The sequence below is a fragment of the Cyrtonyx montezumae genome, unplaced genomic scaffold (assembly GCF_038088225.1).
Source record: "Cyrtonyx montezumae isolate F1298 unplaced genomic scaffold, pur_monq_1.0 scaffold_42, whole genome shotgun sequence".
Classification (NCBI taxonomy): Eukaryota; Metazoa; Chordata; class Aves; order Galliformes; family Odontophoridae; genus Cyrtonyx; species Cyrtonyx montezumae.
Window position 1 is genome coordinate 549,668 of NW_027072048.1, and position 25,372 is coordinate 575,039.

General features: G+C 54.9%; 2 protein-coding genes across 2 annotated transcripts; both read right to left on the reverse strand.

The window, feature by feature from the left end:
• Positions 1–205: 205 nt before the first annotated feature.
• On the reverse strand, positions 206–8,642 carry ERLIN2 (ER lipid raft associated 2). The gene is made up of 11 exons (XM_065747209.1): positions 8,508–8,642; positions 8,350–8,431; positions 8,174–8,220; positions 7,770–7,831; positions 7,205–7,330; positions 5,354–5,427; positions 4,919–4,977; positions 3,601–3,692; positions 3,177–3,266; positions 1,613–1,692; positions 206–534 (listed from the first exon to the last, which is right to left on the reverse strand). Exons 1-11 carry the CDS (start codon positions 8,612–8,614, stop codon positions 325–327), a joined length of 1,029 nt encoding a protein of 342 aa, XP_065603281.1. The 5' UTR covers positions 8,615–8,642; the 3' UTR covers positions 206–324.
• A 9,509-nt stretch (positions 8,643–18,151) lies between these two features.
• ZNF703 (zinc finger protein 703) lies at positions 18,152–20,252 on the reverse strand. The gene is made up of 2 exons (XM_065747195.1): positions 19,935–20,252; positions 18,152–19,706 (listed from the first exon to the last, which is right to left on the reverse strand). Exons 1-2 carry the CDS (start codon positions 20,145–20,147, stop codon positions 18,318–18,320), a joined length of 1,602 nt encoding a protein of 533 aa, XP_065603267.1. The 5' UTR covers positions 20,148–20,252; the 3' UTR covers positions 18,152–18,317.
• Between the last annotated feature and the right edge of the window lie 5,120 nt (positions 20,253–25,372).

Here is a 25,372-nt window from a genome sequence, read left to right on the forward strand (position 1 = left end):
TGCTACCAACAACCTCAATTTAAAATTAATTAACCTCCTAAGCTGGCTGCAGAACAGATAGCCTAGCTAGCCTCTCTGGAATTACTGGGTTTATTGGCCCATTAGCAGGGAGAGGTGCATCTAGCAGACATATCTGGAGCAGATTACTTAGCAGTTACCAGAAACAACACTCCATAAATACCAAAGCCACTCTGTCTAATTGTCATACAAAAGATTAAGAGGATTAAGTTTTATCTCTTTCAGTACAGGAAAAGGGGAAAACAGAAAGGAACTTCCCAGTTCATGTTTCTTTCGATATAAAACGAATAATATAAATGCTTCTTTTCAGTTGGTGTTATCAAGCAGTTTTGTGTCCTCACTGGGTCCTGCCCCATCCTCTTCGTGGATTCCTTCTCCCAGTCCCTCCGCAAATTTAGTCTGGCTCCCTGCATAGTCCATGAACATGCTGGGAATATCTTTGCCAAAATATATCTTGCTGTTTGCTGCAATGGCCTTGTATTTCATCAGCTGCAAGTACTCAGGAGTTAACTTCAGCTGCACGAAAAGAAAACACATCACCAACAGCTCACATGTTCAAAAGCAAATTTCCACCATGAGCCTACAGGCATGCACCTTTCCAGAACACCAGTGGGCATGCTCATCCTCTCTCCAGCTGAAAAGATGGAGTGCCCTGCAGAAGTCTCAGCACGTCTAAGCAAAGCTCTAAATCCCAGTGACTAAATGGCCAAATGAGGAAGTGATGGAAGCAGCTGGGGAAATGTCTGACCCAAACGTGCCACAGAGATGGACATGCTCTGAAGCACATAACTCACTGAAAGCTCTCACAGTGCAAGCTGCTAGAAGGAAAAACACAACTGCCTCTTTTTTTTCACCCCCACAGATTAAAGAGTCTGTTTTGCAAAGCATAGATCACTCTTTCAGGATAATGACATTATAAAAGAGTGAATGGAATATCTAACTGGAGCAGAACTTGGGCTCAAACATCTCAGACCCTCTGTCCATTTCTACTGACCCTTACAACACAGAAAGTCTTCCTGCTGGGATGCCCTAGGAGCCTGATGTAGACAGAAATGAGTCCAGCAGTTGCATCCAAGTAATTTCTGTTCCTAGGGTTTTGTTTTTTGCAGGAACAAGGCTTTGCCAGGCTAATTAGTTTGGTGAATAAGAACAACTCCATTTGTTTTTTACCTGAATACTTGTTTATTTTAAGCCTGTCTGTCACCCTGCAGATCTCCCTGCCTTGGTTACCCGCTGGCTTGCAGACAGAAATGGATCAACATGCCTCATTACAGCAGCATGAAAGGGCAACACTGGAAGTGATATTCGTTCTACAGTGGGAGTCATGGCCCCATTAGCATCTAGCAGATCCATCTCCAGACATAAACCAGATATTTCATGTACCCTGACACAAATTTATCTGTTCAGAGCAGAAGGTGAATGGGCAAAGTGCTGATATAATTATTGTTTCAGTCTCAAAGATAACTTTTCTGTCTTTGTTTTGCTTTTTGACTTAAACAACAAGACACAGTGAGCAAGCAGTAATGACAGACTGCTCTTCTACACAGCCTAATGGAAGGAGCTCTGCCTCAAAGCACAGCTTAAGAAGTAATACCTTGTTAGCTTCAGCTGCTTTCATAGCAGTGTAGCATTCAGCATCAGCTCTTGCCTTCTCTCTTGCAAGAAATGCAGCATCTGGAAGAAAACATGCTCCCATAGTCAGATTTTTTTATTTCCAGCCACGTTAGCACCATTTACAGCTGGAAGATTTTTAAAGCAGCAAGTACCACGTCTGAACTGTAAGGGATACAACAAGGGGAAGAACTAAACTGGAAACCCAGAAAAGGGATCTGCCTTTACAACTGAAATGCCACGAGATGATAATATTAAATGAATACACTCTATCTGCAACTGAAGACCTCAAAGCAGTTTATAAACATAAGGTTTTTATTACTGTCCTGTCACACAGGCGAGGAAGACTCTTTCTTCTCTAGCCAGAAACTAACTCTCGTGCTGCAAATGAAACAACTGTTGGGCTGCAAAAGGGGTATTTACCCACAACATTTGCACAGGACTCCAAGAACTGCACAGCACTCTGCTCTGCAGATGAAGCCTATGGCTGTTAACGTAATTTCCCAGATGGGATTCTGTCTGGGACACTGAGGTTAAGACTCAGGCATGTAGAGGCAGGCAATTTTAACCCTTAAAGGCTCTGCCCCATGGACAGATGTTGGCAGAGCTGCAATATCAGTGACTGCATCAAGGGCCTGATCCCACAGGACACTGACCCCTAACAAAGACATGTAAGGAAAGAAAGATTTCCTTTTTCTGTATTGCATTCCTGTTTTTGTCTTCTGACTCTTTACCCGTCAGATGACACTGAAGTGATGCCAAGCTATCAAGTTAAGGCTATGATGAGTTTAATCTGGCCGGTTTGATGTGATCTCTTGAGATTCCTTCTCTAAAAGGGAGCCCCACATGTGCAATACACGCCAGTCTGGATCTGAGAGTTGCACAGCTGGAGAAGCCTCTTTGTTTACTCAGACCAGTGGGGAGCCCTGTGAGCAACTACACTTAAAAACAGGATGAGAACTCCTGAGATTTCCCCTTTGGGCTAATAACTACAGTACCCCCTGTCAGGGACACTGAGAAGAACGAAGACCTGAATCCTCTACAGGCACAGAGCTGAGCTGAAGGCCTGACACACAACAACACACATTTATAAGAAATAAAACCTATTGTACTTCCACAAATAACTTCATAATGAGAAGCTGCTGATCTGTAAAGCTCTTAATTGGCTCCTCAGTGGACCTCTGCAAAGGTTGACAGGAACTACAATGAATGGAACTGAAAACAAGGCTCTGCCACTCTGAGCTGGAAGCGCAGACCTCTTTTCATGGCCTGGAATTTGCTTGGCAAAGCACTGTATTGGATGAGACGTCTTCCTAATTCAACAGTACAACCTCCTAGAGAGATCACCCTTACAAAAAGCTTCACGAAGCACAGTCTGTAAAGAAACATTCCTATTCCCACCTCTGGTCAAGGAAAAAAAGAAAAGGACAAAAAAGCAAAATGCAGACTGGACAGAGACTACACAAGCAGGAACCCACGTCGAGCTGCTTTGGGTTCTTTGGATCAGTCACTGCAGAACATTTTCTTACTGGAAGTTTATCACTCACCTTCAATCTCTGAAATCTGTTTCTCTGTTTTCTTTTCCATCACTTTCTGGCCATAAGTTATTTCAGCAACCTGTGCAATTTTTTCTGCCTCTGAAATTAAAGAGAACGCATCCACACTGTCATCACACCATTCCTACTGCCAGAAGCAACTCCACCCATGGAAGTCCTTCCCACCCTTTTCTGGTGGCAGTTGTTGATAAGAATTTTCAGCCCCTTAGAAAGTATAGCCTACATTTGTGGGCAAAGCTGGAACCCACTTGAGTTTCTGTGGAAGAGTATGAGATCTGCAACAAACAGATGCAGCAGAGAAATCGCCCAACAGCAAACCAGGAGCACAACTCTCTTCGTTCCCAGCTTGCTTTGTGCTTGCTGCCTACCCCAGCACACCCTGATAGCTACTGCCTTCAGACAAAGCCATACAGACCGATGAGGGCCTTCTTCCTTTCTGTCTCTGCTTCCTTCTCCACCACCTTCTGCTTCTGTGCTGCAATCAGCAGCTTTGTCTTCTCACTCTCCCTATGGGGTCAGAAAAGGCAGTTATACAGTGTGAGCTTATGAAGTAGCTTGGCCAACCACACCACTTCAACCTCCTTCACGTACGTACTGAGGGCAGGCCGCAGTGCAGAGAGCACACACCCCCAGAGCTTTTTCCCAAACCAAAGTGCCTTCTCCTTCCCTTCACAGTAGGAAGAACTTTCAGCCAAGTGAGCGTGAAACATTCCCCACTGCTCTCTGCCACCGTGCCTTCCAGCAGAGGCAAGTCACAGAGCAACACCTTGATATACACACGTCTAAGTTCAATGGGTAATTGTTAATGACTACCTCATTAAAACAACGTAAGAAATTAAGCTCCTGTAAAAGTCCTGCCATCCCTGATGGTTCTAACTCTCACATGACAGCTTGCTTTCCTTCATTCGGATGTGCACAGCTTTGAAATCACCACTCACTCAAATGGTGTGTGCACTTTACGTGCTAAAATCCTCTCCATCTTATCACTTTGTGCACTTAAAGCGTGAGCGTGCACATCCTGAAAAGAATGTAAGTACTCTGCTCCTGCCCCCAAGCAGGGAAGAGATCAGAGCCAAGAGCAAATCTTTCTCAACTGGACTTATGGCAAGAGATAAGGCCACACTGATTGAGGATTCTAACGTGGCCTTACTGCACATGACTTACCACGACACCAAAAGGTCAGGCAGAACAGATGAGAGGGAACTGTGCAGACTGCTGGCAGTGCTCAGAGAACGTAAGCATTTCTGAATAATTGAGTGCAAGAAAAGGCAGCTGGCTCACAGCATTGAAAAGGGATCAGTATGTCAAGTGCTTTTAAAGAAAGTTATTTTAAAGAAAGTTATTCCAGAGCTTTGCAAGCCTTCAGCCTGTTGAATCAACAGTTTCTCCATCCTAGTCAAACAGCAGGATTAGTGGGGGAATCTATCCACCTGCCACTCACTCACATGCTGAAAGGCCTTTTTAAAACAGTCAGTGTCCAGGGGAAGGAGCCCTCGGGCAAATAACCATGCTCAAGTGCTCAAGATGGAGTAACAGCCTAACTCAGCCTGACCTGCAGCCACTCACACACACGCTTCCCTGGTGCAGCCTCACCAGAGCCATTGTGAAAGGCAACACGAGGCTGAGCTCAGGCCTGGCAGAGGGCACTGTGATCAGTGCGTGCTGTGAAAACACATTAATCTGGATGACCGACTCCTTTTGGTAACACAAAGGTGCAAGTCTCGGGCACTTACATGAGCTCATAATTCCTCCGGATTGATTCAGGGATGTTTGGCTTTGTAACTCGAACGGCCTGGAATGAGAGAGAGAAGAAAATATGGGCAAGCAGCCAGCAACCAAAAGGCAAACGGCCCCGAGGCTGCAGAGGGTGGGGGAGCTCACGCCTGGGGTGAGCTCTGCCAGACAGAGCTTTTATGCTTTTACATGCTCTGCAGGGCTGGACTGAATGATCTCCTGACAGGAGGTACGACCTGGATAAGCTGGGATTGAGGGTATCCCTTAAAGAAACCCAACAGGGCACAGCTGAGAGGGGTCAGGAAGGTCACTTCTCATTCCTCACATTACCAAGGTCTGTACGTTCAGGGGATTTTCTAGAAGTTACAGCTTGCTATTTCCCCTTGGCCTTCACCCCTCGTGATCTGTGCATCTCCAAACAGAACCCTGATTACCTGTATAATTAATCCAGGGGCCATCGTAGTTAGGTCTTGCTGCAATGCCAGTTTAAGGTTTTCATCGATCTGATCTGATGGGAGGGGAGAAAGCAAGCAGTGTTAGCTCCATATCGAAATGCTGGGCTGAGAAAGATCACCCCTGAGCTCAGGGGATGCTCACACCTTTTTCAGCATGTCAAGCAATGGTGACCAATGACAAGAACTCAGGAAAGACCATAGAAACGTGGCAAGCATAAAATGAAGTCCTCTTCAGTTCTCAATAACCTACAATTTGGATTTTCTCTGAGCCAGAAGTAACATTTTAATGGTAAAGAATCTGTGCTCTAACTCTCACTTCCCTACTGATACCTTCCCAACTGGATTCTAGAGCAGATCTGATCCAGCTAAACCTTGATCAGTTAGGAACTCTATCTGTGCCAGCAGCAAAGAGGATGGAAAGGCAGAAACATCAAATGGCTGCATGACTTAGTTTAACAGGCTGCAAAAATGGCATTGGTAAAGCCTGTTTGGCTGAATGGATAACAGCAATTCCAGCACAGCTAAGAAATTTCAAAAGGAAGTACAAAACAAAACCCTTCTTCAGTGAAGAGCTCTAAGGATAACAGTGTTTCCAGTTGGGGCCTGCTGAGAAATGCAAAGGGAAAATAAAAATGTAATAGCCTTGAAAGTGATCACGTTGCACTCCTTGATTGTTTGCTTTGGTCCCAGTTTAGCGAGCTGGAACTCACACTCGTAATGAAGTTCAGCCAGGAGTTTAGGAAACAGCTGTTATCAGTTTCCTGCACCTGCTTGCAGATGTGGGGGCAGAGAATGACATAAGTCTGCCTGAAATGGGCCGTGCCCCATTTCATAACTCCGGAGCCAGAAAACTTTCAGCTCAGACTGAAAGAGTTACACAGGGGTTTATACAAGTTCCTTCTGTGCAAATTGGTTGTCTTGAGCCCATTTCAAACAGTTGTCATCAGCAGCTGCTGACATCTGGAGCCTCCATCAACAAAGAACCAGCACATTCACCAACAGCCCCATAAAGGAACAGGAGGCGAACTGAGCCCGAGTGCTGTACTCTGTGCAGAGGCCCCGTCAGAAAGGGGATGGCCAGGCTTCTTGGAAAGCCCTATTTAAACAGAGAAGTGGTTTGCAAACACCTTGTGCTCTTTCAGGCACTTGGCACCGAAAAATCTCAGCCACTAATCCCGTACAGTTTGGGTCCAAACTGTTCACAGCAACACTTCATCCACAGCCAGTGCTGCTGTACTGCCAGATGCTGGAAGGGATTTCTTGTCACTCCAAATCCATAATGAAAACACTCAGCACTGGCAGAGGCTGGACAATTTCTACCAAGAAACAACCACTTTTCCTCAGGCTGTCTCTTGTAATGTGCTCCTAGTGTTCGTGCTGCCTGATTTCCCACTGCTCTGCAGAGGAAGGGAAGGTCCTCACCACAAAGCTCTGATTCCTAGCACTCATTCACAGTGCCCAGGAACCACAGCACAACACACTAATTATCAGACTAATAAGACAGAGAACACACACTCCTCTTTTTTTTCTCCTTTTTTAACAGCTAGGAACAAAAGTCTGCCTTTACCATCTGGAATAGCAACTACTGCAACTGATTCAATCAGCCACACGTTTGCTAAACACACACAAAGCAGCAGATAAAATGGGGTAAATATCTCTAAGTGATTAACAGATGTGATTCCATACAGAGCAGACACTAGATGAACATGCAAGAAGCTCCCCAGCTGGGACAAGTGACTTCTCCACCAGCACCCAATGCCAACAGCTCACATATAACATACCTAACATCTCACATCAATCTGAGAGCAAAAGGTCAGAGAGGCAGCTCACCAAACAGCTCAATGTAAACCTCCTGGAGCGTGTGGACACTGCAGAACTGGTTGAGCTCGTGGTGAATCTTGTTGAAGATGAGAGCTTTGTCATAGTCAGCAGTGTAGTTCTTCACTATGTCATATACTGCAAAAGAAGTGCAACTGATGTTAACAGTTGGACAGAGGGATGCCACAGGGCGGGCTGGGTGCTGGCAGCCAAATGTTTATGGCTCAGTCACAGCAGCAAGAAATGCAGTGCCAGACTGCAACGAGGAAAGCACAAGAGAACAGGCTACACCACTTTCTTCAGGGGAGTTTTAATTATTGCTAACATCTTACCACACCCATAACATTTTGTTATAAAGAGAATGACATCTCAGTAACAGCAGCCTTCTCTTAATTATCTGCAAATCACCCTCCACATCTGAGGGTGCAGAACACAGACTGAAAGAAGGCTGCACAGGCCTTTCTCTTCCTGTGTCAGATTCCAGCTTTATGCCCACAGGAACCCTGCCTCTCCTGCCCCTTGCACATCTCACTATTCAAACTGGAAGGATTTGCAGGGTCACAGAGGAAGAACTCACCTGCACTCTGAATCAGGAAATTCACCACCTCAATTCTGTCAAAGTAAATCATCACTCCTCCACTGGAAAAGGAAGGGAAAAAAAAAGGGGGAAGTTTGCAGGAGGAGGAATGCTGTGCCTTGCAGCTGGACAGCCTCTGAGCAGAGGACACTCCCCTCTAGTGGGCTGAGCACAGCATTCACATCCTTCTGTGCAGCACCAGAGGGGAGGAAGAGGGGAGGAAGAGGGGAGGAAGAGGGGAGGAAGAGGGGAGGAAGAGGGGAGGAAGAGGGGAGGAAGAGGGGAGGAAGAGGGGAGGAAGAGGGGAGGAAGAGGGGAGGAAGAGGGGAGGAAGAGGGGAGGAAGAGGGGAGGAAGAGGGGAGGAAGAGGGGAGGAAGAGGGGTACGAAAGCTGAGCACCTCACCTGGTACCACAGGGAACATTTTTCACTTCATCCGTCTGCAGCGTGGTCTGAAAACGACGCAAGAAAAGATCCGTTCAGGAGCAGCTTCTCCCCGCACCAACGCTGCGGAATGGGCCCGCACCTCCCCCCACCCCCCCTCCCAGCCCCCCACGCAGCCCAGCCCCGCCCCACAGCACCTGCACTGACTTGTAGGACGTGATGAAGGGCAGCATGAGGTGGAAGCCGGGCCCGCTGGTGGACGTGAGCAACGCTCCGCCGCTGCGGGGAGAAACCAATAGTGAGGGGGGGGGGGGACGCGGGAGGAGACGGGGGACAGGCCGCGGCGGCCGCTCACCGGTAGTAAACGCCGATGTGTCCTTCCTCGATCTTGTGGATGGCGGAGAGGAAGGCGGCGGCGAGGAAACTGAGGACGAGAGCGGCGACGGCGCCGAGCTGGGCCATGCCCGGCCTCGGCACGACGCGGCACCGCGCCCGCCCGCCCGCAACGGCTTCACCGTGACGTCATCACTGTGCGCCGCGCGCCGCCGCGGTGCGCCGCCAGGGGGCGGTGCGGGAACGGAGGCCGCGGGGTTGAGGGTTCGAATCCCGCCCGCGCTCCCACGCGCGGCGTGGACCGCCCCAGAGCGAAGTGCTGGTGGAGGACACGGGGCTCTGCACCGCTCCGTGGGAACCTTGCGTCTAGGGAGGCACTCTGTGGGAGATTGCCCATGAACTGACCTGTTGCTCGCGCATTCGCTGCCCTCTGTGCTGGGGGAGGGCAACGCTGAGCTCCGAAGTCACCCCAAAGGGTCTGCACCCCACTGCCAGCCCGCCCCGCCCCTCCTGCCCCAGAAATCACAGCACTCTGCTCCCACTGCAGCGATGCTCGGCCGTCCAGAGGGTCAACACCAGGGAAAGTGCAGAAACACATTACATTCCCACCCCTATAACTGCTTAAAAACATAGAGGGAGCATAAAATGCCAATAAATAGAACAGTCTCGTTTTTTTACATGGATAGATCTCCCAGGGTTATATATCACAAACCTGTCAGAAGGGTTCGGTGCTGTTCAGAAATAGGGAGTGAAGTATCCACTCCATTTGTCCGTCCAAATGTTACAGCTCTTAAATTAAGTGCAAAAGGCGCCCGAGATGAAATATACTCTCCATAAGATTTTAAAAAAAAATAAAATAATGCTTGCCCAGATTTAAAGCCCTGATAAAATGTATTAAATCTTTAAAGGTTTTAATGAATCTCATATGTGTTTCATAAATCACGACCCTCTGCTCAGCCCCGCTCGGTTTAATAAGAGTAAACGAGGAAATTGCTCGGAGCTGAAGCAAAATGCACTCCTATAATATTGCAAAGTAATAGATGTTTAAATGTGGGGTGTTCTGGCTCGCAGGAGAGGCTGTGCTGCACAACATGGGCGCTGTATCGCTGCCCAGAATAGGAAAGCAGCTGCGGCCACGTGTGTAACAGCATCAAGATGTGAACGAGCACAAAGGTAAATATTATCTGTAATAAACCTGGGGAAAAAAAAAAAAAAAGCCCCAGAAATCATTACTCCTCCACCTCGGGCCAGGAACACTCAGTGGTGTCTGTCCCAACAGCACAGACTCTTTTACACCAACAAACGCTTCGCTGCGCCCACACTCAGAGCCTTTTCAGCTCTGCTCGTTCCTCCTCATCCCACAGAAGTGAAAATCATTTTGAGGCTTTTACTGCAAAAACTGAGAGGAGTCTGAAGGTCTTTGAGACGGTCCCGTCTACATCGTCACCCTCAGCCCCTGTCAACTGTCACTGGGAAGAGATGGAATGGGACAGGACAGGGCAGGAATGGGACAGGACAGGGCAGGAATGGGACAGGACAGGGCAGGAATGGGACAGGACAGGGCAGGACAGCCAGGATGGTCCCAGTGCTGGTGGCACCAGCCCGGCGGGGGGGAGGCGGGGACCCACGGTGAGCGCGGCGTAAAACTCTGTCCAACCTCATTAACTGTCACAAGTAACAATACCAAGCTGGCAATAAAGGCAATTTCGAGCCTGTTGGCCATTAATCACCGTCTGACAGTTGTGAATAGAGGTGGAAAAACTCTGTCCCCGTGGTTCCTGCTTCGACGTTTAAGGTTACCTCATGTGCAGCCGCGTGGGGAGCAGCGGGGTGGAAAGATCACACTTTCTCAGTCCCCATTCCTGTCCCCATCCTCCATTCCCATCCCTATCCCATCCCCATCCCCATTTCCTCCCATCCCATCCCACCTCCATCCCATCCCCATCCTTATTCCCAACCCATCCCATCCTGTGGCATCCTTGCAGGGCTGTGGGGTGGTGTGGGGCCCTCCACCCACTTCACAGGGCTTTGAAAGGGAAAGGAGGTGGAGAGAGGGAGGGCGTGGGGGGATGGGGGGGTGGAAATACTTAACAAATTAAGTCTATCGAACGTTATTTGCAGATTACGGTGCAGAATTGTGTTCAAGTATGTCCGGGCTCGTTACATGTCAGTGTTAACAATACAGCACTTGGCAATCAAGGCAGCTCTCTGGCGTTGGCCATTAATCATCCCCTGACAGTCCTGAGCTGGAAACAAGGAAACTGCTCACATGTGCTCGATGCACCTATTTACACGCGCTGCGATCACGTCAGGAAAAGTTTTCCTTGACTCGCTGCCCGCCCGAGCCCCACTGCAGGGCGACAGGCACAGGGGTCCTCGTTCCATGGGACACCATCAGAGGGGCACGGGGACACCGGGCTCTGCATCCCAGCCCAGGGGAGCATCCCCCCACTCCCAACACCCCCTCCCTCTCCCCTCCCCGCCCCATGTGCTGCAGTTCAGGGCTGGCCCTGGGGGGGCCGTGCTGGGGGCAGATCTCGCCCTGCAGACGCCAGAGCCGTGGCCGGGTGCCAGAGTGCCAGGTCACCCTTCCAGAACATAAAGGAGCCATGTGTCCAGCCCCCCGGTGCTGGTTTCTGAAGGGAAATGATGAATGGTGCTTGGAAACCACAGCTCAGCCCGGGAGAGAAAGGGGATTTACTGCTAACACGCGTGAGAATGGCACACGGATCCTCCCTGCAGCTGTGACAGCAGAGTGTCGTGGGGAGGAGAGGGTGTTCTCAACTGCAGGACCCCAAAAAGGGGCAGAAAAGCCCCTGCCTGGGGGTGGGCGTTGCTGGTGGGACCCAAAGTGCTCATCCCCCAAAGCCCCTGAGGTAACGGGGAGAAGCAGGAGGGGGTTTGCACCAAAACCCAGACGATGTCCTGCCTGCAAACGCAATTGCTTAAGAAACAAACGATTTTTGGCACAGGGAAACAGCTTCATCCTGCCCAGGGGGGACCACTGGGATGACTGGGAGACACTGGGGCACACCAAGGTGGACCTGGGCGGTGCTGGGGTGGCACTGGGGAACACTACGAAACACTGGGTTGGATCTGGGGACACTGGGGGACACGGAGTGGCATGGATCCATGGCCCCGCGCTGCGGATGGAGGCAGGAGTTGCTCCGGATTGAGGCAGAGCCACACGCAGCCCCGTCCCGGAGAGCAGAGGTGCTCAGGAAGGGCTCCAGGACACTGATTTATTTGTGGGATTCCGGGAAGGGCCGGGGAAGCCTCGGCGAGGTGCTGAAGCCCAGGTCAGGAGTCAGCGGTGTCTCAGTGATATATTTAGAGTGGGAGAAGGCGAGTGACAGGAGGAAAAAAATACCACTCCGTGGAGGAGGTGCAGATCCATTCCCTTGGCCGGGAGTCGCTGGATGATCTGAGCCAGGGAACAGATAGTTGGATTTCCCTGGTTTCTCCCTTCAAATAAATCACAGCTCCAGAGCCCTTTAAACCCTGCAATATGATCTGTTCCAATAAGGAAGGGAATGAAAGGCTGCGTCTCTCTGGAAGCCTCCAGAGCCATAAATCTCCTATGTACAAACACATACCAGATTTCCAAGCGCATTTATTTTATTGTATTGTTTTAACAGAAAAATCAAACTGCAATAAACTCAGTCCCTCATTAGCTGTCTCTGTGTCCCGGCCAAACGCTGCTAACGAATCAAATCAGGACAAAGGAATGTGGCTGGTGGTCAACGACCCGGCCGTGAGCTGACCCCTGAAAAGCAACGGGGGGACACGGGGGGACAGCTCCTGCACTGCATCCCCCTCCTCTCCCCCCTTCCCAGATGGGCTCTCTGGGGGCCCCGTGCGTGGCTCCCAGGGCTCCCTGCTTTGGGCTGAGCACACTGTGCTCTGCAAGGCTGAGCGTGCGTGCAGCAACTTGCAAAATGCGTGTCAAGCACGGGGCACACGCTCCTGGTAGGGGCAGCCCGGGGGCTGTTGGTCATTAATCATTTGGTGACAGTCCCGTGGGGGTCCGACTGCACGAGCGTGACCCCCCAGGGATGCAGGGCTCACCCAGAAGGGGGGTCCCCCATTGGAGCCCCCCACCCCACGGCACTGCTCGGAGCTCTGCCAGCACTCGGAGGCTGCGTGGGGACGGTGGGGGGGCATGGCAATAAGAGCTGTTTTGGGGTAAAAACCCACAAAAGAGGAAAGCAGCAGCAGTGCAGGGCAGGGAACGTGGACGCAGGAGCAGAGAGCTTTGCTCTGATCATGGAAAAAAAAGAAACTGCAAAGGAGATGGAAGGAGGAGGCTGTCCCCAGATTTACGGCCGGGAGCCCCCCCCAGCGCCCGAGCCTCAGCCCACAGAGAAATTCTTTACTTATTGAATCACATTTGTCATCTCTAAATACATATGCAGGCCCGTGTTTCTGAATCCATAAACATCTTTAACTAACTCCGCTCGGCGAGGCCTCTTTCAGCAGTAATTTATATTTAACTTTTTCCATATGCGGGGCCCGTCGCGTTGGTGTCATTTCCGGGTAGAGCCGAGGGGGACGGCGTGGTTGGGGCTGCTGGAGCAGCTCACAGCCCTTCTCTCTGCTGGCACGGCGCGAGCAACCCGCCCGGCAGAGCCAGCGCTCATTAATCATTGGAACTACTCAACTGCCAGCTCCTTTCAAGATCTTTCAAGAAGTGTTTTCACCCAAAATAGAGTTGAAAACGCGCCGGGCCCTACTTGCAGAGTCTCATCCATCTGGCCATTATGGGGAGTGTCAGGCGGCTCTGACAGACAAGGCTGCTCTGTTCGAGGGGCCCCGGCTCCCGCAACCTGTCGTGCCGCGGGCTGACAGCTCCACGGGTACCTACAGAAGGGATGAAAGCACGGCGGGCAGAGCCGAGGATGAGCACTGGACCCCCGGGTGGGATGCGCCCAAATCACTGCACCGCCGTGTGGGTGCTCGTGGGTGATGCGAGCTGCAAAGCAGGGGGGGGTCCTGGACCCCCTTCCGCTGCACCGCAGCTCTGAGCATCCTTGCAAACACCCCCTCCCCCCCATCGGTTTTCTCCACACCCCCTGGGAGTGCAAACCCCGAATCGTTCCAGCAGCGTGAGTCAGAGCCCAGAAATAACGCGCTGGGTCCGAGTGCTTCCCCCGTAGCACGAAGGGCTGCGAGCTCTCCTCCTGCAGAGGGTGATGCCAGGGCTCCCGGGGACCACGAGCTCTTCTTGTAGCTCTTCCCCCCGGGAAAGTGCTGCTCAACCCGGCCCACATGTGCTCCTTGCTTTGCAGGCATGCAGCGGAGCTGCTCCGTGCCCACGCTGCGCAGGCAGGAGGTTGGCAGCCACCGAGGGCCCGGTGCGTTCCTGGAGGTGCCCGAGCAGTCACTCCTAAGCTGAAATTCAGCCACAGCCTGGGAAACGGGCACAGAGCTCTCCTCAGCTCCACTCCCCGGCGCTCCATCCCTGCTCCCACCCCACCCGGTGCACCACAAGGGTTTGTTGTTGGGGTGGGCTGAGACCTCGAGGCTGCTCCATGCCCGCGGCGAAATGTTTTCCACTCCACATGACTCGTTCCACCTTGGAAGCCGGGCGTCACTGGGGCTGTGCTGAGCTGGAGCAGAAACTCATGGAGGTAACAACTGCTCCGGCAGAAACAACTCATCGCTTCTTCAGGAGCGCTGCCCGGCACAGCTCCCAGGTGCTGGGTTCACAGCCAGCTCTGCAGGCACCAGCCCCATCACAGCTCAGGGACACGGGGTGGCCGAGTGTCCCCGTGCAGAGGGGGTCCCGTCCCCATGCTCTGCTCGGGGAAGGCAGGAGAGGAGCACAGCAGCTCTGCCTCGCAGCGATCGAGCACGCCAGGAAAGAACAGCGCAGCAAATCTCGCGCACTCCCATCTCCTTTCTTCTCTTCCCAAAGGAGAGGAGCGCAGAGAAGGCTGAAACTCATCCAGAAAGCATCCCAAAATGTTCTGTCCCCCTCTCTGCCGCGCTGTGCAGCGCTGGGTGCGGTCCGGCACGGCTCCGTGGGTGGTTTGGGTTCCCTGGGTGCCCACGGCCACCTCCATCCGCACCGAGGCCGCGCTGGGGGTGAAGTCACAGTGCACCGCTCCGGGAGGATCCACAAACGCCGCGTTGGAAAACATGATGGTGTGTGGAAATGTGTTTGTTATGGCGAACGGAGCTCGAGGAATACGCTCTGTAAACCAAGCTGTCAGCCCGGCGTCTCCCCCGGCGTCCTCCGGCGAGCGCTCAGCTGAAACGTTTGTGTACACAGAAGGACGAATCTCGAGTTATTCGTCACGATAATAAACAGAGAGAGAACGATTAACCACGAACAGCATCGCCGACACGCCGCGGCTGTCACTCCATGCCCCCACCAGTAAGAACCAGCATCCCGCTGCTGGGACGGGGCCGGAGCATCCTCTGCACGCAGGTTTGTGCTGCACACCGCGGCTTTGGCCACGGCACGTGTGGGAAGTCACTCGAAGCCTTCTCCTGCTTGCAGCTCTCCACGCTGCTGTGGTTTGGGGAGTCCGAGCTGCTCGCTGCTGTCCGCACGCTACCAACCCTGCTGGGGCAAAGCACGGCCACCACGGTGAGCTCCACGCTGAGCAGCCCTGGAGCGGAGCTGCGGGAGCTGAGCACAGAGCCTGTATTCTCCAGGGCGTCCACCGGGGGAAAGAAAAGCTGCTTTGTGCACGGGGAAGCTTCTCATCCAGCCAGCCCCGCTGTGCAGCCCGAGCCCTCCGCGCTGGGTTCACGTCCGCGCGCTCCTCCACTCGTGTTCTGCGGGGCGAGCCGTGCTCAGTTGGGCTTTGGGCCGCAGCGGTCCCACCCCAGCACAGCGCTGCCTCTGTTGGGTCGGGGCAGAGCTTTGGCCCCACGTGCAGCAAAACCCTGAGTGCGTTCCACCCGAGGAGAGCGCGGCGTGGAGCGCCCGACCGCGTCCACGCACCGCGGCCTCAGCAACGGCTGCAATAAATCAATAGGAAAATAGAGGCTGCCAGTTAGACTAAACAAGTGCATTTGCAAGGATTGCTAACCCTCATTAATCACTCTGACAGTCCTAAAAACACATTTCCCCTTTAATGACTGTATTTGGATAATCAGTGCTTTTTCCTCCCCGGTCGGAGCCGGGCTAACTGACAGCTGGTGTTATTAGAGCCGGCCGTGGGGATCGGGGTCACCTGAGAGTCAACCGCTGGAGGTCTCCTGCAATTCAGGGCTCGCTGCAAAAGTTGTTGTTATGCAATGCAGAGCTCCTCTCGCTGCCAGCACAGCTCCCACGGCCCAACGCCCGCCGGCGCCGCAGCTCTGAAAGGCCCTTTCTCGTCCCCCATCCCCTCCAGGTGACGTTGGGAACCTCACCACGCCGTGAAAGCCGTCATTCAAAACCCCGACCCCGCTCGGCCCCACCGGGATCGGATCGCACCGAACCGGAGCTGAGGAGCCGGGGGTCGGCGGAGGGATGAACCAGGGGCATTCCCAACGCTCCCATCAGCAGCACGGTTCTGCAGTCCCCGCGCACGTGTGACTTCGTGTTCCCTCATTCCCCCGCAGATAAAGCCCCGAGCGCCGGCTGCCACCAGGAAGGACTCTGCAGTGGTTACACGTTGGCCCCATCGCTGCAGGGAGGGGAGCAGTGGACCCCCGAGGAAATGTTGGCATTATGGGATGCGTCGGAGCAGCGCTGGTTCTGGCGGAGGCGCAGGGAAAGTGTGGGCACAGTTTTGGAGATGGGAGAACCCCATTAGGGAGAGGTCGGGGAGCAGGGGGAGGCAGAGACCCCGCTGCAGAGTGGGGCTGACCTGAGCTGTCCCTGCGTGGAGCACCCCAATATCACGGCCCACACACCGTGGGCACGGCAGCCACGGGGAGCACACAGCGAGGAAACCCCACAGCACACGAGGGGCAGAACACCCACGGCACAGACCTGCACCGGGAATGGGATTTCAGAGCTGCAGGGACGGAGGGGCAGCGATCCACACCACAATCACCCCACTGCTCTGCAAAGCCCAGCACCCAAGGGCTGCAATGGGGCAGCACCCAACGCGTGGCAGCAGGGCCTGGCACCCCGAGCAGAGCACGGAGCAAACCCACGCTCTACCAACACCAACCAGAGAGGGGCCAGACCCCAAAAGCAGGGTCTGACAGCCGTGGGGCAGCCGGACCCCCACCTGCCCTACACGCAGCACAGAGCCCCAGCTGTCCCCAAAGCACTGGCCCTAAGGAAAAGGAAAAATCCCGTCGGCAAAACAAGTCTCTCTTTTGAAGCGCATTATTCTTCAGCTCAAAAGACACAAAGGAATTTAAACGCGGGGCATAAGGCAATGTAGAGAAGGCAATTAACCGGGATTAATTGCATGACTCACCCCCAAAAATGCAACGGGAGCAAAGCACTCAACGGCGGGGGGGAAAAAAAAATAAGAGACGGCCAGGTGGGGCAGTGGGAACTATGGGGCTCCGTGGGGAGTGGGTCACAGCGTGGGCATGGGCTGGGCCCAGCGGAGCAGCCCCAGGCCCCACGGAGGTGGGTGGGAACGACACGAAACCGTGGGGAGGGGGGAAAAGGCACAGCTCGCCCTGCGTGGGGTCCCTAACGCTTCATTCCGATCGGGACGCAGCTGCGTGGGGACGGGGAGGGTGTGTGGGGGGGGGGGGAACCGGCCGCGGGGGCACCGCGGATCCTCGCAGCGATTCTCGAACCTTCCCCTCTCGCCGCCACGCGCGGACAAACGCAGGACCTCCCCCTCAACTCCGCAACGCATCCACGCGCGATCCCGCACCGCTCCTTTCCCCTCCGGGACCGCCCCGGACCCCCGCATCACTCCCCCCACCCCCAAAACCCCCCCAGCACCGCCCCCCCAACGCCGCTAGGTGGAGCCCGCACCCCGCACCGCCGCGCCGGGCGTGGGGGACAAAGCCGCGGGGTCGTGGGGGGAAGAGAGACCACACCACAGGGTGAATATAACCAAGTATTCATTTATTAACAAAATAAGACTTACCAAGCCGCAGCTCTAAGTCACCCGCAATGCTCGCAGCCCTCCCGGGCGGCCCCGCGCCCGCCGCTGCTCCGTCCGTGGGGCCGCTCCGTCCGTGGGGCCGCCGCCGTCGGGGGGTGGGCACCCGCAGCCCCGGGGCGGGAGCGGGTGGGAAGGGGAACGGGAAAAGGGGAATGGTGGTGGTCGTCCCCACGGAGGGGCCGGGGCTGTTCCATCCGCAGCCCCAAAAACGCATCGCCCAAAAAAATAATAATAAAATAATAATAATAATAATAATAAAAATGGCATCTGGTAACTTCAGGAAGGAGGAGAAACTGAATCCCGGGACGACGACGGAGGAGGGGGAGGAGGAAGAGACGCGGTCTGATTTCTTTTTGTTCCTCCCCTCGTGCGCTGGGAGCCATGCGGGGGTTTCTCGGAGGGGGGGGGAGGAATTAAAGAGGGGAAGAGGAAGAAAAATAAAAAAAAAAATCAACCTAAAGAAACAGCAGAGGAAAAAAAAAAAGAAAACGAAAACCAAAGCCCCACAGCTGCAAAGAAAAGATTTTTTTCCTTTTTTTCCTTCTTTTTTTTCTTTTTTTTTCTTTTTCTTTCTTTTTCTATTTTTTTCTTATTTTTCTTTTTTTTCCCGGACACGGACTCTTTTTTTTTTTTCCTTTAGTTATTTGTTTTTGTTTTTTTTTTTTGCATTACCATCGGTTCATTGGTGTATTAATGCACTTATATTCCCAGCTTTAAGCTAACATACAGTAAATAAATACACAGTTCCGAGGAGAGAGCCGGGGACGGGGGTCGGGGGGCGGGGGGGGGGGGACAAGGGGCCGCCGCGGTTACTGATATCCGAGTGCAGAAGCTGAAGTTAGTCTTTGGCCATAGAGAGCGTAGGGGGAGTAGTAAGGTCCGGCAGCCGGCAAGGACGGCACGGGGAGGGCTCCGGCCGCGGGCAAATGGCTTTTGCCGTACGGGTGGTACCTGTTGAGTCCCAAAGTGTGCGGGCTCCTCAAGGACAGGGACGCCGGTAACGTGCTGGGGCTGCCGGGGGCGGCGGGAGGGAGGTGGAGGTGGCAGGAGGCGGCCGAGCCCAGCCCCGACGTGGGGTACCCGGCCAAGAGTTTCTCGGCTCCCGGCAGCGCCGTGTGGGTCCGTAGGTGGGTGAGCAGCTCCTCCGAGGTGGCAAACCTCTTGTCGCAGGGTCCGCTGGCAGACACCCAGTTGCATATGTGGGGCAGGGGGTCGTTCTGCAGCATGAAGCCGTAGGTGTAGAGGGGGTGGCCGGGCAGGCTGGGGGTGCCGCCGGAGGAGAGCGTGGTGTGCACGGAGTGCAGGGGGTGCGCGGGGTACACCAGGGGGTATCCGCTCTTCAGGCTGCCGGCGTCGTGCACGCAGCTGGAGCAGTTGCCCGAGCTCAGGTGCGAGGTGCTGTGGTAGCTCAGGCAGTACGGGTCCCGGCATAATCCCTGCATGAAGGACGGCGGCGAGGCCCCGGTCAGCGGGCTGGAGCTGGGCGGCTTCCCCGGCAGCCCCAGAGCCCCGGGCAGCTGGCTGCCCACCAGCCCCGCTTTGCTGGGGTCCAAGCCGGGCACGAACTGCGACGGGTACCCGGCGTAGGCGCCCACGATGGAGCCGTGGTAACCGATGCTGGACGGCGGCAGCGGGAAGACGGAGTGGCCCGGCTTGTAGGGCGACACCGGGGCCACATGGCCGGCGGCGGACGGCAGCGTGGGGGGCTCCGATTTGCGGCCCGAGGAGGGGGGTTCGCCGTGAGCCCCGGGCTCCGCCGCCGCCCCGCGCCCCAAAGCCCCGCTCGCCCCGTCGGGGCCGGGCTTGCCCGCCTCGGGCTCCTTCTTGTCGTCGGCGCCCTTGGGCTCGGCGTGCTGCGGGGACGCGCCGCGGGAGCCGCCCGGGGATGCGGCGTTGTGCGGGGGGGGGAACGGCGGGCAGGCGGCACTGGGCACGCGGAAGCCGGCCTTATCCGGGCCCTCCTTGCGCGGCTCCCCGCCCTTGGAGTAGGGCTTGAAGCTGGACTTGTCCTCGGGCGGAGCGTCCCCGCTGCCGCCCGGCGGTTTGAGCGCGGCGGGGCGGGCGGAGGGCTCCTTGTCGGCGGCGGGCAGCCCGGCGGAGGCGACGGCGTTCAGCTTGGACGAGGGCGGAGGGTCGGGTTTGCCGATCTGCGAGCAGGTCTGGGCCAGCAGCGCCAGAGGGCTCTTCTTGGCGTCCAGCTGCGGGCGGAGCGGAGCGCGGCGCCGGTCAGGGGGGGGGGGGGGGGGACCCGACGGCACCCCCCGACCCGGCCCCCCCCACCCCCCTTCCTCCCTCCCCATCCCGACCCCATCCCGCATCATCCCGCATCATCCCGCATCCCGGGGCGGGCGGGCGGGCGGCGAGCCAGGGCGCGGGGACGAGAAAGGAAAAAGGGAACCGGGGGGGGGGGTGGGGGGAGCACTGACCTCGATGGGGCTGACGGGCGTGGAGGAGAGCGGCTGGAGGTACTCGGGGTGCAGGAGGTGGCCGCTGTGGGCGCTGAGCATCTTCAGGACGCGGATGGGCAGCCGGCTGGCCTGGCGCAGCGGGTCGGCGGGGGGCGGCCGGGGCGACGGGGCGCCCGCGGCTCCGCGGTTCGGCGGGGTCCTCGGCCGGGGTCCGCCGGGGGCACCGCTCATTTGGGGCGGGCGGCGGCGGCACGCCGGGCTCCGCGGGGCCGGGCCGGGCCGGGCGGGCGGCGGAGCGGCGGCGGCGGCGGCCCCGGCGAGACAAAACCCTTCCCCTTCCCGACCGACACGTCAAATAGCCCCGATGGCGGCCGCGCTCCGAGGGGGCCGACGCCGCGCACCAATCCGCGCCCGGCCGGGCCCCCGGGGCGGGGAGAGCGCCGGTGGGGGGGGGGCGAAGTGCCGCTGCGGCGCCGCCGCGTGGGGGAGAGCGGCTGCCGGCACAGCTCGGCTCGGCTCGGCTCCGCTCGGCATCACGCGGCTCCGCTCGGCATCGCACGGATTAGCGCGGCACGGCTCGGCGTGGCTCAGCCGATGAGGTTGATCGCGGCGTGGTTTGTCGTCCTGTGGCGTGGCGTGGTTCGGCGTGGCGCGGCCAGGCTGCCGCAACTTGGCTCAGCGTGCCGTGGCACGGCACGGCTCGGCACCCTGTCCCTGCAGGATGACCCTGGTGGCATCCTGCGTGGATGCACGCCCAACACGCGGTGAAGCCGCTGCCACGTGAGCGGTGTTGCCCAAACCCGGAGGGCCGACGTGGGTACATATTTATTTTACACGTAGTGTAATCTCTAGCCTTAAGATTCCCTTTATCAGCAGCATTTGGCTGTGGCAGTGTTTTCTGCTGTTGCAGGAATGGGCACGTGGGCACCGAGCGTTGCGCGCTGTCACCAGCCCTCGTGGTGTGCCTGAGGTGGGGACCAGCCCCACAGAAAGTGCCATTTCCTCACATTGCAACCCACAGCACTCGTTGCTTTCAGTGGTTTTCCACTCTTTTTGGTTCACGCTCTTAAATTTTCCCAGTATCAGCTGGGCTCCATCTGAGAGGGATGAGTTGGGCCCGCAGGGTGTGATGCTGGAGCACAGAACCACCTCTGGGTTTGGGGTCCCCTCTGCAGTGAGAGAGACAGAGATGTGCCATGAAACCTACCACCCCCTGGCAGATGTCAGTGTCCCCTTCTCTGGGGTCTTTTCTTCTTTCCCCCTGGAAGTCGACCTCGAGAGTGATTCAATCCGGACAGCACTGAGGCCTCTGTTCAAAGGAGCCATTCAAATCCGAAGGAAAGAGGAAAAAAAAGAGTCCTCAAACTAATTCATGTTGTGTGCCAACAACAACACAGCGTTCACAAAATAAAATCCCACTCCTGTACTGGGAAGAGCACAAAACGTAGACCGTGGCCAACGCGTTGTGGAGCCCTTGGTGCTTTTATGCTCCACTTCTGTTGGCTTTGGTTCCTGTACCAGCAAGAGCACAAAGCTTAGACCATGACCACTGTGTTGTGTAGCTCTTGGTGCTTTCATTCTCTACTTATGGACGTTGGGTTTTCTCCTGTACCAGTAAGAGCACAAAATGGACTCCATGACGTTGCGTAGCCCTTGGTGCTCTTATTCCCTATTTTCAATCTTTGGGCTTTCTCCTGTACCAGTGTGAGCACAAATCTTAGACCATGGCCAACACGTTGCGTAGCTCTTGGAGCTCTTATTCCCTATTTTCAACCTTTTGGACTCTCCTGTACCTATAAGAGCACAAATCTTAGACCATGGCCAACGTGTTGCGTATCTCTTGGTGCTTTCATTCTCTGTTTCTGGACACTGGGTTTCCTCCTGTACCAGTAAGAGCACAAAATACACTCCATCACCAACACCTCGTGTAGCTCTTGGTTCTCTTATTCCGTTTTTGGTCTTTTGGGCTTTCTCCTGTACCAGTAAGAGCACAAAGCTTTGACCACGGCCAACGTGTTGCGTAGCTCTTGGTGCTTTCATTCTCTCTTTTTGGACACCGGGTTTTCTTCTGTACCAACAAGAGCACAAAACGTGCTCCACAACCGACGCGTTGCGTAGCCCTTGGTGCTCTTATTCCTTACTTTCAGTCTTCTGGGTTTGCCAGGTCCCACCGTGGCCCCGTGGAAGCAATGCCTGCAGCCCATGGCCCCACAGCCACTCCCAGGCTCCGCTCTGCGCCGATCGCTGCAGAACAAATGCATAAAAATGATCTTATTTATTACAGGAGACATGTTTTAAAACAACTGACAAAACTGCAAGATGTAAAACGACAAGCGAGCGCTTTTTCTTTTTTAAACCCATATAGACTTCTGGCAATGATAAAAATAGTGTTTTCCTTTTTAAAGTTGGAATTAATCTTTCTTTCGAAAGCAATCATGTAGCGGGAGAGGCAGGAGGACGCTCGGATGGTAGCGGGTGCTCACTGGGTGATGGTTACTTATGGAAGAGCCGTGGCCGCTTTCCTCCGCGGAGCACTTAACATGAACAGAACGGCCTGAACATGAAAGGGAAGAGGTGAGATTTTTCTCCCTCCCCTGCTCCCTTGATGTGTGACTAACAGCTGTTTTTCCCTGTGACAAATCAGTGGGGTCTTCCTGTTGTTGATGTAATGAAGCCGTTTCCTGGTGTGAAATTCTCCGGGATGAATGGCGCGAGGGGGAGGAGAGCTTCGCCCCCTTCTCAAAGCGCTGCTGTGGGATGGGCAGCAGATCAAAACGTGCGGCGTGGCCGACTCGGGGTCACGGTGACATCACTTCACATTTCTTTGGCTGTTTGTCTTCCCGGAGCTCCACACGGAGCCATACAAAGCCGTGTCAGCGCGGGTTGACCTGGCCCCCTTTGGCACTGCCTCCTCGTGCCTCAGTTTCCCCATCTGTGAAACGGGGACCGGGCAGAGCTCCCCCTCCCCCCAACCCTTCAGCCCCGCAGCTCTCTGGGGGTGCTGCCCCCCTCCCCAAGTGCTGTGGGGCACATCCAGCCCTCAGCAGCACTCATACCTCCGTTCCCTTTAGTTCCTCGCCAGTGTTAGTTAATTAAACGATGCAAATTAAAACAACTTAATTTCTATAATATCAGTGCCGGAGCCTCAAACCATTTGGTGCAGCTCGTCTGGCACGTACGTTACATAAAATGTTTGGAGCAGCTCTAATAAAAATGAAAAAGGCTGTAAATCAAGCTTAATTTATTCATTTTCTGTACGGTATTAAAGCATGCCAAAATCAGATTATTTATGAGCCCTTCATAACAATAGGCATTTTTATTGGTTGCAAATGACAAAAGGGCTTCTCAGAGGGATTTTTTCCTTCCTTCAAGTTTTTGTTTTTCTGAATGCCTTTCCAGAAACATTTATTTTTTTGGACGCTGTGATCTCAAAGAAAAATATTTAATCATTGATACAGTAAAAATAATTTATATTTAGATGCTGAAAAACACACCAGGCTTTAAAACATAAATACACACGCAGCTCATCCAGCCCAAAGGATCAATGTACATTACTGCACAGAGCAGCAGCAAAGAGCTGTCGTTGATGCCCACCTTCCTCAATTCCCCCTTTTCTGAACGGGGATCTCCTGTAAAGTCTCTCACAAAACATCACAGTGACTCAGGGGTGGTTGTTTTTCCTTTTAAAGATGAGTGGGGTACGTTGCAGAGCTCCTCACCCATCAAACTGTCAGTGCTGTGACTGCATCCCATGAGCTCTCCTTGCTCGGGCAGAGCGGCTGTGCTGCTGAATGATGCCACCCCAGCTTGGCCTCTGCCTCTCCACCAGTTCAGCCACCTTGAACCCATTATCTGGTACAGGAGGAGCAAGAGCTGGGGGTGGATGGGGGCTCCCTGCAAAGTCCTAGGGGCAGTGCTGGTGCCCTTCATGCGCCCCGTCCCCATCCCCAGCCCATCATCATCTCACTGCCATCCCCATCCCCATCCTCATTTCAATCCCCATTTCCATTCCCACCTTCATGTCCATCCCCATCCCCATTGCATCCCCCCTCCAAGGGAAGGCCTTTCTCTCTGCCTGGCCCGGCCAATCCTGAGAAGAAAAGGAAGAGAAAAAAGAGGGAACCCCCTCCCCGGGAGAATTAGCATCCAGGCTCTGTCAGTCACTGGGAGCTTTTGGTAAAAGGGGCCCCTTGTCAACCTCTGCCTTTGATGTGACTGGGACGGAGGTGCTCAATTAAAAGCCTATCAGTCTGTAAGTAAATCAACGCCTATCAGGCTTGTCACATCAAACAAACGATTATTGCACGAACCCACCCACCCCATTAATCTGGCTGTTCCTTCTTGACAGCTCAGGGTCAGGGCACTGTAAATCCTGCACTGGATTGCAGCCACCTGGAGCAGGATTAAAGCAGCCCTGCAGCACGTGCTGCTGCGCCCCGTGCCGGGGGTCGTGGGGTGGGGGTCCCAGCAGTGCCACGATGTGTAGGGTGGAGTGGTGCTGCATTGGCACTGGGGATGCTCTGAGCATCTGGCTGCCCGGATCATGGCAGCAGCCCCAGCGTGGCTCCTGGTGGCTCTGGGAAGGTGTTGCAGTGAGGATGGTGCACTACAGCTGTGAGGTTGTACCTCCAGAGGGGTCAGAGCAGCATCACAGCAGCTGCTCAGGGACGTCAACCCCATCCCATCCAACCCAGGATGGACAGGTGTCTTCAGCAGGAACGCTCGTGGGGCACAGGATGCATGGAGCAGGGGTTCACTGCTTGGTAACTGAGGCACTGGAAGAACCCGAGGGGCTCTGCCCTGGCTCTGGGTTAGCAGGAGTGCTGTCAAGCAGGCTGTGTGCTCCTGCTGGGGCTCAAGTCGTGGTGTTATCCCATTGGGACAGCACTGGGGAGCACCCAGGGCTCTGGATGCTGATCTGGAGCACTGCGCGGGGCTGCAGAGAACAGGAGTCCCATTCAGGGCAGGCAGCAGCCCAACTCTATGCACTGCCCCCGGGGCAGCTGGAGCTTGTGATTTCCCCACACAGAGGCGAGGGCTGTTTGGGGAGAGGAAAAACCTCGGATCACATGAGGGCACGGAGTGGGGCGGGCACATGAGTGAGCACAGGAGCTGGTCCCAAAGGCCCGAGCTCAGCCTTGCACGAGGTGACACCAAACAAGAGGCAGACTGCTTTGATGCAGGACGTGGCATCTCCTGCTGATAACTGCTATCACCACCGCTGGGTCCCCCTCACCCTCACTGCCACCCGTCAGACCCTGGCACCTCTCCTGTCCTGGTGACACCCCTGTGCCCTACACTGATGGTGGCACCCGGCTCTGTCCCCATGGGGTGCCCAGGGGAGCCCGGCCCGGGGGGGTTGCCTCCCACCTGTGATCAATGCTGAGTTTAAGTAAGGTTTATTGGTATCCGTAATTTAACATGACATATTTCTAGCACGAATTACTCTGAGATCA